The sequence below is a fragment of the Mirounga leonina genome, unplaced genomic scaffold (genome assembly GCF_011800145.1).
Source record: "Mirounga leonina isolate KUSES-001 unplaced genomic scaffold, KU_Mleo_1.0 Mir_125, whole genome shotgun sequence".
NCBI lineage: Eukaryota > Metazoa > Chordata > Mammalia > Carnivora > Phocidae > Mirounga > Mirounga leonina.
In genome coordinates this window covers 57,979,186-57,993,326 of record NW_023270305.1, presented here as the reverse complement: position 1 = coordinate 57,993,326, position 14,141 = coordinate 57,979,186, and the positions used below count along the sequence as shown (strand labels likewise).

At 37.8% G+C, this 14,141-nt stretch overlaps 1 protein-coding gene across 2 annotated transcripts in view; it reads left to right on the top strand.

Moving 5' to 3' along the window:
- The window catches only part of EML6 (EMAP like 6), a 261,708-nt gene that overhangs the window by 115,374 nt on the left and 132,193 nt on the right, over positions 1–14,141 (top strand). For both annotated transcript variants that reach the window (XM_035001542.1, XM_035001543.1), the window contains exons 4-6: positions 1,273–1,341; positions 9,350–9,535; positions 11,102–11,237. In XM_035001542.1, the coding sequence (XP_034857433.1) occupies positions 1,273–1,341; positions 9,350–9,535; positions 11,102–11,237 (391 nt within the window). The remainder of the gene's footprint in view (positions 1–1,272; positions 1,342–9,349; positions 9,536–11,101; positions 11,238–14,141) is intronic.

Sequence of the window (14,141 nt, the reverse complement as noted above, 5' to 3'; positions counted from 1 at the left end):
TATTACTGGCTCCTTATGGGCAAATGATTATCTTCAAGATTATTTTAGTGGCTAAAATGCTTAATCCATAGCACTCATTTATGTAATGAGTGCTTTATAACCGCAAAATGATTGTACATACATTATCTTAATTGACCTCATAACAGAACTGAGGTGATGTCATTTATTTTAGAGATGCTAAGACTAGCCTGAGGTTGCATAGCTAAAATGGGCCTCATTGGAACTTGGCACTTGGACCAAGTGCTTTCTTCAGTGCTCTTTCTGTGGTCTATAATTGCTCCTTTCTACCTAACTGAAGGTTATAGGTTCTCTTTTCTCTCTGATGATGGGTCCATATTTCTCCTTCCTATGTGATGAGAAATTAGCAGCCTAAACTCTTTCTCTGATTTAGACTCCGGCCCTGACAATTATTCTTTCTATTAGAGCTTCACAGAATGTGGTCCATGGACTGACCGCATAGGAATCTCTTGGGGTCTGCTTAAGAATGCAGCTGCCTGGACCCAACTTCTGACCCAGGAGGTCAGAATCTTTCAGTTGGGCTGGTGAGATACGCACTTTGAGCAATTACCACAGCTGACCTGGCCCTTAAGGTTGACAGAGTCTTCTCTTCCTTGTTCCCCAAATTGAAAACTGCCTGCAAACTGGTAGCTTTTCTTAAAGAATGATAAATAGTATTAGTGGATATGTTTTCAGTTCCTTGGAAAACTGAAAATAAAGTAGTATTTTGGATCAGATTAAAATGACAGGCTAAAGGCCTATTTTAGGTGGGCTAAGTTAGGGGCCAAATAAATGCCTCTGCCTTATGTTTATGAATATTAACTTCTAGGATTATGAGAAAGTGTTGGCCACGTTGAATTGCAGTTGACTATTAAACATTTTCCTACATAAACACTCTAATTCTTTTTGTTTTTATTGTAAAGCTATCTCAAAAGTATATTATGATCATTGTGTAGAGGTATAGGAAATTTGATCAAAAAATTATTCTAAGTCATTGCAATGGACCAAGTTAAAAACATGACACAAGTTCATCTCGTTGATTGCAGTTAATTATTATTTCTTTATTCAGGCCTAAGGTAAGTAGATGTGAGGCACTAAAAACACATGTTGGCAACTCCTGACCCATTACCAAGCCAAATCCCACGTTGTTCAGTCTATGCAGGTAACATTGTGTCCTAAGTGTTAGGATGGAGCCTTGGCAGTTGAACTGATAACTGAAAGAAGGCAAAAACACATAAATGACCAACATAGCAATTTTTGATTTTTTTTGAACAGATTTTTGATATTTCCTGGGATCCATATCAGCCAAACAGAGTGGTTAGCTGTGGAGTAAAACATATAAAGGTAAAGTAGTTATTTAAAAAAAAATTTGGTAACTTGTATGAGAAGAATTTAAGGTGCTTATATGTAAAATTTGATGTTGAGAAGTGGCTCAACTTTATTTATCTTAAATTTGGAGTCGTTTTACCTGCTTCTTTGATCGTGAAGCAAACTGACATCAGCTGATGGGGCTCTTTCAGAACTACAGTGTATGGACCATCAAGTGGAGTGTCCAGCAGGCAGCTGAAAAGAAAACTTTATGTTAATTAAATGCTAAGCTGAATACTCAAAGTACTTCTAGGATTGCAAGTTTTAAAACAGTTCTGATTTTAATACTATAAATTAAGTTTTTACATTTTGATGAATGTTTACACACGCTGCATATCAAAACTCTGTCATGTTGAAATATGTTCTTTTAGAAGGAAGGTGCCATGTTGGGTTGGACATAGAAATACAGGGATACATGGTACAAACCTACTTGGGTCATTGGTTTTTAAATGCCTCTATCTTCCCCTAGACTACACAGACTGAATTATCACAGGTGGCCCAGGACCTACCTTCGGCTATTTGCTTCTTTCTCTTTTGTTTAACAGGTAGCAAAGTCAACACCATTAACTTTCTTTGCTCTGATATAGCAAAACTTTCCACTGGACCCTGGGATATGGCCCAGGATCTTCTGTCTACAGATTTGTAGCTAGTAGATGTTTAAAGTTCATAACTGAAAGAATGTAAGGATTACTTGCTTGATTCCAGCCTGTGTGGATCTCTGCTGGTAAAAAAATGTTGCATTTTTGTCTGAATGGAGTAGGTATCTATAATATTCCCCCAACCAACTCCTCCTGTTTCCCAGTTCTTTTGTTCTTCTTTGAGTCTAGTTTTTTATGATTTCTCCCCATTGTTCCTACTTCATTGTTAGAAAGGGACAGATGATCAAATGCTCAGAAATAAATATAATGAGGGATGCAAGACTTAAAGAATATTACAAAACTTTACAGAGGAATATAAAAGAAGGCTTGAGCAAATGGAGAGACAACCTTGGTTCTGGACATGATGTCTAAAAATTACAAACATCCTTTCAATTACATTCAGTACAAGGTCAGTTAAAATCTCTAGAAGTTTTGTTATTGTTATCTGACATTTCCTTTTCAATTACTCTAAGTTAGTCTGGAAGGATTAAAAAATGAGAATAACCAAGAACTTGGATTAAAAAAAGGATAATGAAGAGGAAACTGCACTAAGCATATTATGAAATTAAAATAATTAAAATGTATCAGACTGGGATAAGGATAAATAAGAACACCACCACCACCAACAACAAACAAAGCTGAGGGGCACCTGGATGGCTCAGATGGTTAAGCATCTGCCTTCGGCTTGGGTCGTGATCCCAGGGTCCTGGGATCGAGCCCCATATTGGGCTCCCAGCTTAGCAGAGTCTGCTTATTCCTCTGCCTCTGCCTCTCTCCTCTGCTCATGCTCTCTCTCTCTCTGTCTGTCTCTCTCAAATGAATAAATTAAAAAAAAAATCAAAAAACAAAGCTGAGAAATAGACTTTAAAAGGGATAACAATTTAGAATAGTATCTTGACCAGTGGGCCCTAGGACTGTTTGTTATCTATTTGAGGGGAAAAAAGTTATATATTATTCATACCATACACTAAAATAAATTCTCTATGAATCACAGAGTTACATGTTTAAAAAACTGTAAAATAACTAGAGGAATATCTAAGTAAATGCTTAACTGCTCTCAAGTAGGTGAAAGGCCTTTCTGAATGTAAAAGCAAAGTAAGAAACCATAAAGGATAACATTATAGATTCAATTATATAAACATTAAAACATTCTGTCTACCTGCTCCCCACCCCTAAGAAACAAAAGAGGCAAACCACAAATGAGCTAAGTGTAAGCCACAAGCATGGTAGATAGAATTTGGGTTTGTCCTTGAAATGTCAAGACCTCCAACAAACCTGTACAATGGACAAAGAACATGTATACTTGACAAAAACAGAAACATTGTTGGCAAGTAGATATATGAAAGTCTAAACCTCATTAATGAGAAATTTTAAAATAATATTTTTTTAATCAAAATTATGATTAAAATATATCCAGTGTTGGCAAAGATTTAGTGACTGAACACTCTCAAACCTTGGTGGTGGAGGGGTAAATGAGTACCAGATATGAGTATTTCTGCTCTTCCTGCCCAGAAATTTGGTAATATCTATCAATAGCTTTAGAAATGTTGATATCCTTTGAGCCAGTAATTTCTTTCCAGTGTTGGTATGTGTGCTGCCAAAGAGAGCACAGCCAGTAATTTTATTTTTTATTTTTTAAAGATTTTATTTATTTATTTGACAGAGAGAGAGACACAGCGAGAGCAGAAACACAAGGGGGAGTGGGAGAGGGAGAAGCAGGCTTCCAGCAGAGCAGGGAGCCTGATGCGGGGGCTCGATCCCAGGACCCTGGGATCATGACCTGAGCCGAAGGCAGACACTTAACGACTGAGCCACCCAGGCACCCCCAGCCAGTAATTTTATATCTTGGAATTTATCTCAAGGAAATCATTAGGAGTATGAACCAAGGATAGGTTCATTTTTGAATAATTTACCAAAAGCAAATAAAACCAGATAAAAGAAGACCTGAAGCCACCTAACTGCCCCCAGGTGGTTAAATAAAATATGGTATATCTGTAGGAAGAAATACTGTGCAATCATTACAGTCATGGTTTAGATGATTATTTAATGTTACTAGGAAATATGCAAGATTTATTTATAGTCTACTGGTTGGAGTAAATTTGTTGCTTTGATTTTTTTTTTTTCTTTTTACTTTAGAAGTAACCTATATTTTTGTGTAGGAAATAAATTGGAAAGATATTCCAAAATGTTAAACAGTTAATGCTGGGTACATGAGTTGATGATTAATTTTTTTCTTTATTTTTAAAATTATTTTACAATAACATTTCCAAAATAAGAAAAAAGTAATGAAAAAACAGAAGACAGAAAGATAAACCTATAGCTTCTATTATTCAAAGGTATCAAGTGTCCTGCCAATACCTTAGGTCTTCATTAACGTTTTGTTATCCTTGTGCAAAAACTTGAGAATATGTTTGCTCAAATACAGGGACTTTTTGCTTCAGCAGCAGTTGGAGGGTCCTTCATTGTTTTATGTAGTCCACCCGAAAGACTCATTAAATTTGATAAACATTAGTTGCATTTCTATCATGTGAAGGACTGAAACTGGCCCTAATTTCAATTTGCTTGACAAAAGCAATTAAAACATAAAACAGGACAATCTATAAGAGAGGCAAAACCAAAATTCTCTAGTGATAAAGGAGAGATCCCAACTGGCTAGAGGAGTGTTAAGCGTTTCAGGAAGGGGATGGTATTTGAGCCGAGCCTTGGTGGGTAGGTGAGTTTGGTAGGGAGAGCTTGGAAGTCAGCATTACTCAAAGTAGGGGTGGGGTTGCACTTCAGTCAGGAGTTAATGGGGAGGCATTGGTCACCCATAGAATCTTGGGACTAGGGAGCAGAAAGGTCCTTAGCCCATCATATGTTCAAAGATTATCAATGTTTTCATCACTGAAGACCCTCTTTTGACCCTCTTTTCTAATTTTCCTAGGAAACCAGTATTTTGAAAAAGTTTGGCCAGAAAATAATTAGCCATTAAATAATTCCCTTTACAATTTTTATTAATCAAAGATATATGTATCTGCCAACATGAGTTTCTGTTCAGTCTAACAAATTGCAAAGGCACTGAATTATTCTCTTACCCACAATCAAAGAATTATGTGAGATCATGATAAGCCTGGTTTCCATTAGGCTCTGGTGGCTCTCTAGAAGTCTGGGACTCTGGCTCCGGAGCCATCATCCAATTTGCATATCCTAAGGTGAAGAAGCCAAGACCTAGAAGGTTATTTGACTTTGAATCCTCATTGTTATCTCCTTCTACTTGACTCTGGGAAAGCTACTTAATCTCCCTGAGGCTGAATTTCTCTCAAAAAAAACAAAAACAAAAACAAAAAAACCAGAGGGTTGTGGATCACTACCTTCTGAATTTATTAAGAGTTACATTAAACAGTGTGTGGAACCAGTAAGGGCACAATAATGTTAATTTTTTCCCCTTCTCCTGGGATCACAAATATGGTGGCACAGATAAGATTTAAATTCAGTCTCTGGCTCCCTGTCTTTCCACTTGGAAATTATTTCTTCAGTAATCCATCTTGGCCTGACTCCACCCCCCCCAACAGATTATGAAAAATAATAGATTAGCTGCTTAATTGGTGATTTCTCCAGCATCTTCCCTATTTCTTTCCATCCTTGGTTAACTCTTTTAATCAGTTAATTCTAAAAACAGAGACACATAAAACCCTGGAGCTTCATTTGAAAACAGAGCTGTTTATCCCATTAAATTTGTTAATTATGTTTTAGCAGACAGGCATCTTTTTCTTTTTTTTTTTTCTAAGATTTTATTTATTTGAGAGAGAGGGAGAGAGCACAGGCAGGGGGAAGGGCAGTGGGAGAGGGAGAAGCAGACTCTCAGCTGAGCAGGGACCCCAGTGTGGGGCTCAACCCCAGGACCCCAGGATCATGACCTGAGCCAAAGGCAGATGCTTAACCGACTGAACCACCCAGGTGCCCCCAGGCATATTTTTCTAAGCAAAAATAAGTACTTTTACTTCAAATGGAATGATCTGCAAATGCCCATCCAGCCATCTTTATTTTGTTTAGAAAGAAATCCACAAGTTTTAGTAGCCTTCAACAAATATTTTCAGTCTCTGTATTTTCTATAACCAATTCCAGGATCCCCACCTTTCCCCCACCAAACCTGCCTAACAGGAAATGAATGATTCCAGTCACAAGTTGAATGCAAAAATCATCAATGCACTCCAAGAAAATATTTTTATGTGAAATTGTGTAGCTAGGGTGAAATTCTTTATGTTTTTGCAAATTCCCAGTGTTTGGCAGACAGGCAAATTTCAATTACCTGAAATGAACGCTTGAAAACAGTAGCAGTTGAGCATTGTCATGCTTGCTTGGTTTCACAGTAAATGAGCCTACCAAGTTTGTGGATATTGTTGATTCTTCTCCAGTCCCTAGTCATAGATAGAAGGGACATTGGAGATTACCTAGAGCCAGATGAACTCCAGGGTACCTGCCAGTTCTAACAAAATTAGCATTACGATCTGGAATGGAGATTGGGGAAGATAAACAATGTCTGTTCATTTAATGTGGGTTTACTGATGTGTTGCTACCCTAAATTTTCACTGTTTTCCAAATAGGAAGTGCTTCTCAAGAAGAGAGAATCAGAGATTTGCCATTTCTACAAAAAATCTCTTACCTATCCTGGCATTATATCTGTATGCGCCTTTTTAGAGAGTCATTTGATTATTTGGAATGTTTCATGTTGGCATTGTTGCCTCCTACTGGGTGATTTAAAACCTTTGTGTCTGAGGATGATGGACTCTCTATGTTTTGTGGTTGTCCATTAGAAATATTTCAGTAATTTAGGTATTATGTAAGTGATGAATCACTGAATTCTACTCGAGAAACCAATATTGCACTGTATGTTAAATACCTAAAACTTAAATTTAAAAAAATGTTTCAGTAACTCAGATCAAAGGTGCACATTCTAAGTTAACTAATGACTACAAAATAATTACTCTTCTTTAGGGATAATGATTACAAAATTTTTACTCTCCTTTAAATCTTCATGTATGGGAGACATGGTGAGAAAAGGAAATGGTTACCTTCTTTGGGTTTTGGCATGTTTGTACTACCAGTAAGTGTTTATATCTAGTATTTTGTTCAGGTTCCAAATTAATACTTAAATGTTTTCCCAAAGCTTAGATCTAACCATGTTTTCCCCAGATCTTGTTCTTTTCATGTGTACTTTTCTTAAAAGTAGTACGTGCCCAAAGAAACCAATAACCAGAGTGATACTTGCCTTCTAATGAGGGAAGAATCCTGTATTGTCTCACATGATTGCACACCTGCCTCTCATCCTTCCTAAGGGCCCCCTCTTCCATAGCCACCAGAATCCCAGACCTCCCGGGTGGTACAACCATGCCAGAACTGCTTCCCTCAGTACTTAACTACTCTAAGAGGGCCACCATTTTTCCTCGCCTACAGGCACAAAATATTTGGCTTGTCACTGATTTTTCCTCACACTTTTTTTTTTGTGTCACTTGGATTTGCCTAATCCTGCTCTCCTGATCCCTGATGTAACTTCTTCCTCACCACTGATCCAAATCCTAGCCTTGCTCATTCCAAGTAATTCAACACGGTTCTCTGTTTTTGAATTCTCTTGCCACTTGTATGTAGTCTGAATATGGTTCCTTGAAATTGTCTCTTGCTTTATAAGTATCTTCATTAGATTTAAAGTTCTCAAGGCAAAGACCAATATTTCAATATTTTCTCATGTAAGACCCCCATTTAACCCTTACCTTCAGCAAACCAAGTTGGCCCCTTTGCCCTCACTTCCAAATGGGGATGATAGGAATAGCTGCTTTAGCCTGTTCTCAGGGGTATTATGAAGATTAAATAAATGTAAAGAGCACTTATAAACTGAGGGGCTAAATGCATAGCAGGAAAGTTATACCAGTTCATACATTTAAGAAACCATGTCAAAGCAAAATACTTAATTTCTTAGATAACCATGGAAGTCTCGCTATTGCTTTCTATAAAGTAGCTCAAGCTTTATGCTTAATGATTCTTCCACATGATAAATTATACAATGAAAACTGAAAAGCTTAATCAGTTATTTGGCCATCTGAAAATATAACTCATATTTAGAAAACTTCTTGAGTAACATTTCTGCAGTGAAGATTTATCACATTTTTAAATTATAAAGACATTATTTCCAAATACATATATATATATACACATATATATATACACCAAAAAAAATGTCTGGAAGGTACATCAACACGTTAGCAGGACGTTGTAGATATTTCCGTTTTCCTCTTTATACTTTTCTGTATTTCTAAACTTCTCTACAATGAACCTATACTGCTTCTGTAATTTGACTAAAAATTAAAGACCTGATGATTTGTTCACTTTATTCCAACTCTGAGAACATTGACCTTTTGTATTTAATGACCATTAAGCAATTAGTAAAGTTTGGGAATTTTAGAACTTTGAAAGTTTAAAAAATGCCGTTAAAAGTTTTTCTTATGTTGCTAGCAGTTGGCTAAAAGGTTTTGCAATTCTGTTGGTTGCAGTAGAACAAGTTAAATTATGTGTGCCTAGTTCAGCTATAGCAAGTGACGCAAATAGAGGGTCCTCAGAAAGTTGAAAATAGAGCTACCCTACGACCCAGCAAATGGACTACTGGGTATTTACCCCAAAGATACAAATGTAGTGATCCAAAGGGGCACATGCACCCCAATGTTTATAGCAACAATGTCCTCAATAGCCAAACTATGGAAAGAGCCCAGATGTCCATCGACAGATGAATGGATAAAGAAGATGTGGGGTGTGTGTGTGTACACAATGGAATATTATGCAGCCATCAAAAAAATGAAATCTTGCCATTTGCAATGACATGGATGGAACTAGAGGGTATTATGCTAAGCGAAATAAGTCATTCAGAGAGACAATTATCATATGATCTCACTCATATGTGGAATTTAAGAAACAAGGCAGAGGATCATAGGGGAAGAGAGGAAAAAATGAAATGAGACGAAACCAGAGAGGGAGACAAACCATAAGAGACTCTTAACTATAGGAAACAAACTGAGGGTTGCTGGAGTGGAGGGGGGTGGGGAGAAGGGTAGCTGGGTGATGGACATTGGGGAGGGTATGTGTTGTGGTGAGCGCTGGGTGTTGTGTAAGACTGATGAATCACAGACCTGTACCCCTGAAACAAATAATACATTAGATGTTAATTAATTGAATTTAAATTAAAAATTAATTTAAAAAAGGGCAGGGGACAATAAAAGATTTAGCTTAAAAAATGTACTGAAATAGAAGCAAATACCAGTAATGTGATGCATCAGAATGAATACCTTATTTTTGGATCTATTCATTTTATGACTTTCCAGTTTTGGACACTCTGTGGAAATGCCCTGACTGCAAAAAGAGGGATATTTGGCAAAACAGGGGATCTTCAGACCATCCTTTGCCTTGCATGTGCCAAAGAAGACATCACCTATTCTGGTGCTTTAAATGGAGACATCTATGTCTGGAAAGGGCTCAATTTAGTCCGCACCATCCAAGGAGCACACAGTGTGAGTATGTCCATGTGGAAATTGGGTGATTATTTATTAAATAAGTTGATATCACAGATAAGTGTTTTTTCCTGTTGCTTTAGAATCAGCAGACTTCGATGAACACTCAACACATTCATGAAAAATTTCCCAAATTATTTTTGTTCACCTAAAAGAAATATTTCAAAAGCTTAATAATTTAGCCTTCACCTCAATTATTGATTGGTTGATTAGTATTATTATTCACCAACATCTGGAAGAATAGAACTATTTTATCATCCTTTTCCTCTTATAGATCAATACTTCTCAAACTTTAAGGTATCTATGAATCTCCTGGGGATCTTGTTAATATGCAGATTCTGACTCCGTAAGTCTGGGATGATGCCATTGCTGCTGGCCTGGGGCCTGTGCATTGAATAGCAAGAGTGTAGACAAGTGTTGTTTTTATGTTGGTTAGTAAGGGTAGATTTTTCCTCACTCTGAATAAGTGAGCATCACCTCCATGTCTGAATCAAACAGAAAGCTCTTAAAACGCAAACAGAAACCGTTGATAAACTGCTCTCTTTTGATGGTCTGCTCTGTAAGAACATGGGCAAACTTTACTTCTGACCATTCTGCTCTCTTTTGACATGTATGATAATGGTTACATTGCCATATCTATAGATGATGAAGTGGAAATGCCCAGAAGAATAGGGAGGTGTGAAAGCTGAAGCCTATATTGTATTAAATGGAAATAGGGTGAAAAATTTTTATAAAGAAAAGTTGAAGCACGTCTTAGCAAAAGAGCTATGAAATTTTAGGCCTTTCATTGTCTTGTATGTTGAACCAATTTTCTTGGCTTCACTAATTATGAAACAGCTCTTAAAACAATTCAGAGGTCAGTAGTTGTCCTCGTGCATAAAAGCAGCTGCCATAGTAACCTAATTTCTTTTCACACTGGATCTTATGTCAGCAGTATATTCTTGCAGCACTTTTCAATAAACAGGTAAAATATTTTCTTATGGAAAAGCACCTTTAAGTTATGAAACTATTTCCCATGTGAAAAAAAGCGTCTTTGTATAATCCCTAACAAACGAACACAAACGTAATTTGTCTTCAGTTAGGCTCAGGTGGTGCCTTCTTGAGCTCATTGAGATGCATTTCAGGTACCTGTTTACCAGTGAAAGTGTTTATGTACCTAGCTGGCATATCTTTGCTTGATTATTTTGAGTGGCAATTTATATGAAACACCTCCATTGTTACCTTTTCTTTATAAGGATCAGTAGTCACATAAAGGAGTTTGATCTTCATATGTACTTTAACCAAGGAATTAGTGAATATTTTTTTTAAAATTGCCATCAGTTTAGTAATGATAAAGGAACATTTGAACTAATTTGCTTTAGTAGTAATTATGATTAATTTTTGAGCTAGCCAAAATGAAGGATATTATAAATGGCTACTTGGCCTATTGTCAGGATTTCAATAGAGAACAAGGTATTTAAAATTTGTTTTGTTTTGTTTTTGCTTTTTTTTTTTATCGTGACGATCCAACTATAATGACTAGTTAGAATCACTGCAGTACTGAGTATTATCTGCATTACTCAACAGGCTGGAATCTTTAGCATGTATGCTTGTGAAGAAGGCTTTGCCACTGGTGGACGAGATGGGTGTATTCGATTATGGGATACTGATTTCAAACCAATAACCAAAATTGATCTCAGGGAGACAGAACAAGGATATAAAGGTAATATATATATTAATACTCGTAACTCTAAGAGTGTTAAACACAGTGTGAAGTTCTGTATTTATATTTGTCTCCCTGTACCCCATCTTATTCTAGAAAGGATTTAAGGCAGTTTACATAAATACATTGAAAGAAGATAAAAAAAAGTGTTAAAAATAAATGGATACCCCTTCTTCCTTATTTGCACAAAGATATCTGTGTGTACTAGTGATGGTCCTGCTACAAAGATCAAGAACATAATGAGAAAACCCCTGAGTGGTCTTGGGAAAGGGACCATTGAGTTATAAAACTGGGAAATTCTGGACAAGTTGGTGACCCTAAGTGAGACTGCTCCCAGCCTCCTTAAATAAGCAAATAATTGACAGGAAAAACAAGACCAAAAAAATAGCTTTAAAGTAGTAGCCCATAGTAGTGGGATCAGAGTTGGGGACTTGGGTTCAAATCCAAGTTTTGCCCATGATAGATTTGAGTCAATTTTTTAAAAACCCGTGGGCCTCTGTTTCCTCATCTAAAAAATGGGGATAATACTAGTAACAACTTCATAGAGTTGTAGGAGGATTAAATCTACCTACAGAGTGCTTAGAATAAGTTACGGGACAGTCAGCACTCAATAAATATTAGTTATTATTACAATATACTGTGTATGTGTACCAGGGAATACAAAGCAGTTTGTATACATCTTTTAAAATTCTCATGATAGGCTTATAATCTCATTTTCACAGATAAAGAATTTGGGCTTGAGAGAGTTTAAAGTGGAGATGTAAACAGAAAAGATAAAGTCACAGGTGGTATTCGTACACTAAGCACATGGAGGGGGGCTCTGTTCATTTGCTGCAGGTGAGCCCCAGACCCTGCTCTTGGCTCCTGCAGCCTGCACTGAGGGAGGGGTGCTCAGTACCGTGAGTCATACCGTCCACAAGGTGAAAACTTACTCATTGCTCAGGTGAAGGCGAATGACTCCCAGTGCTAAGATGAGAGAGAAATTTCCTGAGAATCTTCCTAGAGAGAACTCTGACATGAGATCAGAAGTCCTCAAAAGGCATGGAGTGAGCTATTACTCATCAGGTTCTCTTTCACAAAGCCCCTTGATGCAGGCTCATGGCACTGTGGCCACAAAGGTTCTTCCAAAGGCCAAATTGTCTGGCGGTGCTTAGAGCTCTCTGCTGACCTGAGGTAGATTCCAGAAGACTGAGAGAATACCCTATTCTTCAGGCCATCCTCCTTAAAGAATGTTGTCAACCAAACTTTTCTTAAAAATTAAGCAGGGAGGTGAGCTCGATATTGTACTTCCTATGTATACCCAGAGTCCAGCTTCCTTAAATATCTATTAAATACAAAAAGTCAGCCAATCTGGAGACTGGATTGTTGTTTTCTTATGGAAGCTCAGGATCTTGGTTTGGATGCATTTCTGAATTCCAGGCACAGGGGTCAACATTGCAAGTTGTAAAATTTAGTGTCTGCTTCAGTGCCTCGACAAGGAGACAGTCGAGGCCCTTAAGTTCTTTGCCACAGAGATGAGCCCTTGTAACTTTATCCAGAAAAATACTGAGGCAGATATATAAGCAAGTAAGCATCCAGAAGAGCAAGGTAAAACATCTTAGTAAAGCAGCCAAAAAGGTTTAACCTTGAATCATGAAACTTCTTGGTGTATATTTCAAGGTAACTGAGAGCACATATACTAGATATTGGATGAGTTAACTTACTGGGTGGGATTATTGACCATAAACTGGCTGGTTGTTGGGGAGCATCAACCAGCAATGATGATTCCTTTCTGGCGGTCACTTTATCCAGCTCATCCAAAAACTGTATCACGCAATTAAGGTATAAATTTTAGACTGGGTAGCAGAGCAGAAACCATATTTACCCTGCTCTGCTTTTCTATTTGATACCGAGTTCCTAACTTTGGGCTCTCAAAGGAGAGTTCAGGAGCCAGTGAAGAAGGAGCCTCCAGGTGACTGGGGTTTATATTGATTGCATGGCCAACTCCTGTCCCCCAGACTCAGAGGAAGACGGTCAGGGATGCTCTGCATTTTGTGTCAGTGTCAAAAGATTCACACACACACACACACACGCCCTTGCCAAGGTCAAAGCAGACAACAGGTGGTGCACGGTGGACAGGAAGCATGCCTGCACCACACAGATGCGGCCTGTAGTGCCTGGGCTTACAGCTTATCAGGAGAGAGATTGGCATGCACTTGTAGGTGAATGTCCGGCCAGACAAGAGCCTCTATTTCCATGGGAGTAACGGACTGTGCTTTTTAAAGGATCTTAAAGACCACGCTGCAGTTTGAGACCAAGGGAGCCTTGAGAATTTGTGCCATTGCCCCAGTGGCAGCCATATTCTTGCCACCTTCTTGATTTTTACAGTGCCTGCTCACTACCAATATTCTTATTTTCTTAGTCTTTTACTTTAAATTGATTTTAATACAGCTCTTTTTTTTACTTTTCCTCACTATAAGCAATAATATCTGTGAAATCATGGCTTTACTATTTTGTTTATAGATTTTTTACTCATTAAAATACTATTGAGGGCGCCTGGGTGGCTCAGACGGTTAAGCGTCTGCCTTCAGCTCAGGTCATGATCCCAGGGTCCTGGGATCGAGTCCCACATCGGGCTCCCAGCTCAGCGGGGAGCCTGCTTCTCCCTCTGACCCTCTCCCCTCTCATGCTGTTTCTCTCTCACTCGCTCTCTAAAAAATAAATAAATAAAAAATCTTAAAAAAAAATACTATTGAAATAAAAAATTTTCTCCATGTAGTATCCTCCCCTCCCCCTCATCAGTGGTGCCTTTGCCTGTCACGCTTTTGACAGCACTGTAACAGAAGTCTGCTATGTACCATCAAACTTCCAAAGAGATGTTGGCATTCATTCCAGCTCTCAGTGGAAAAACAGGCTGAATGTATG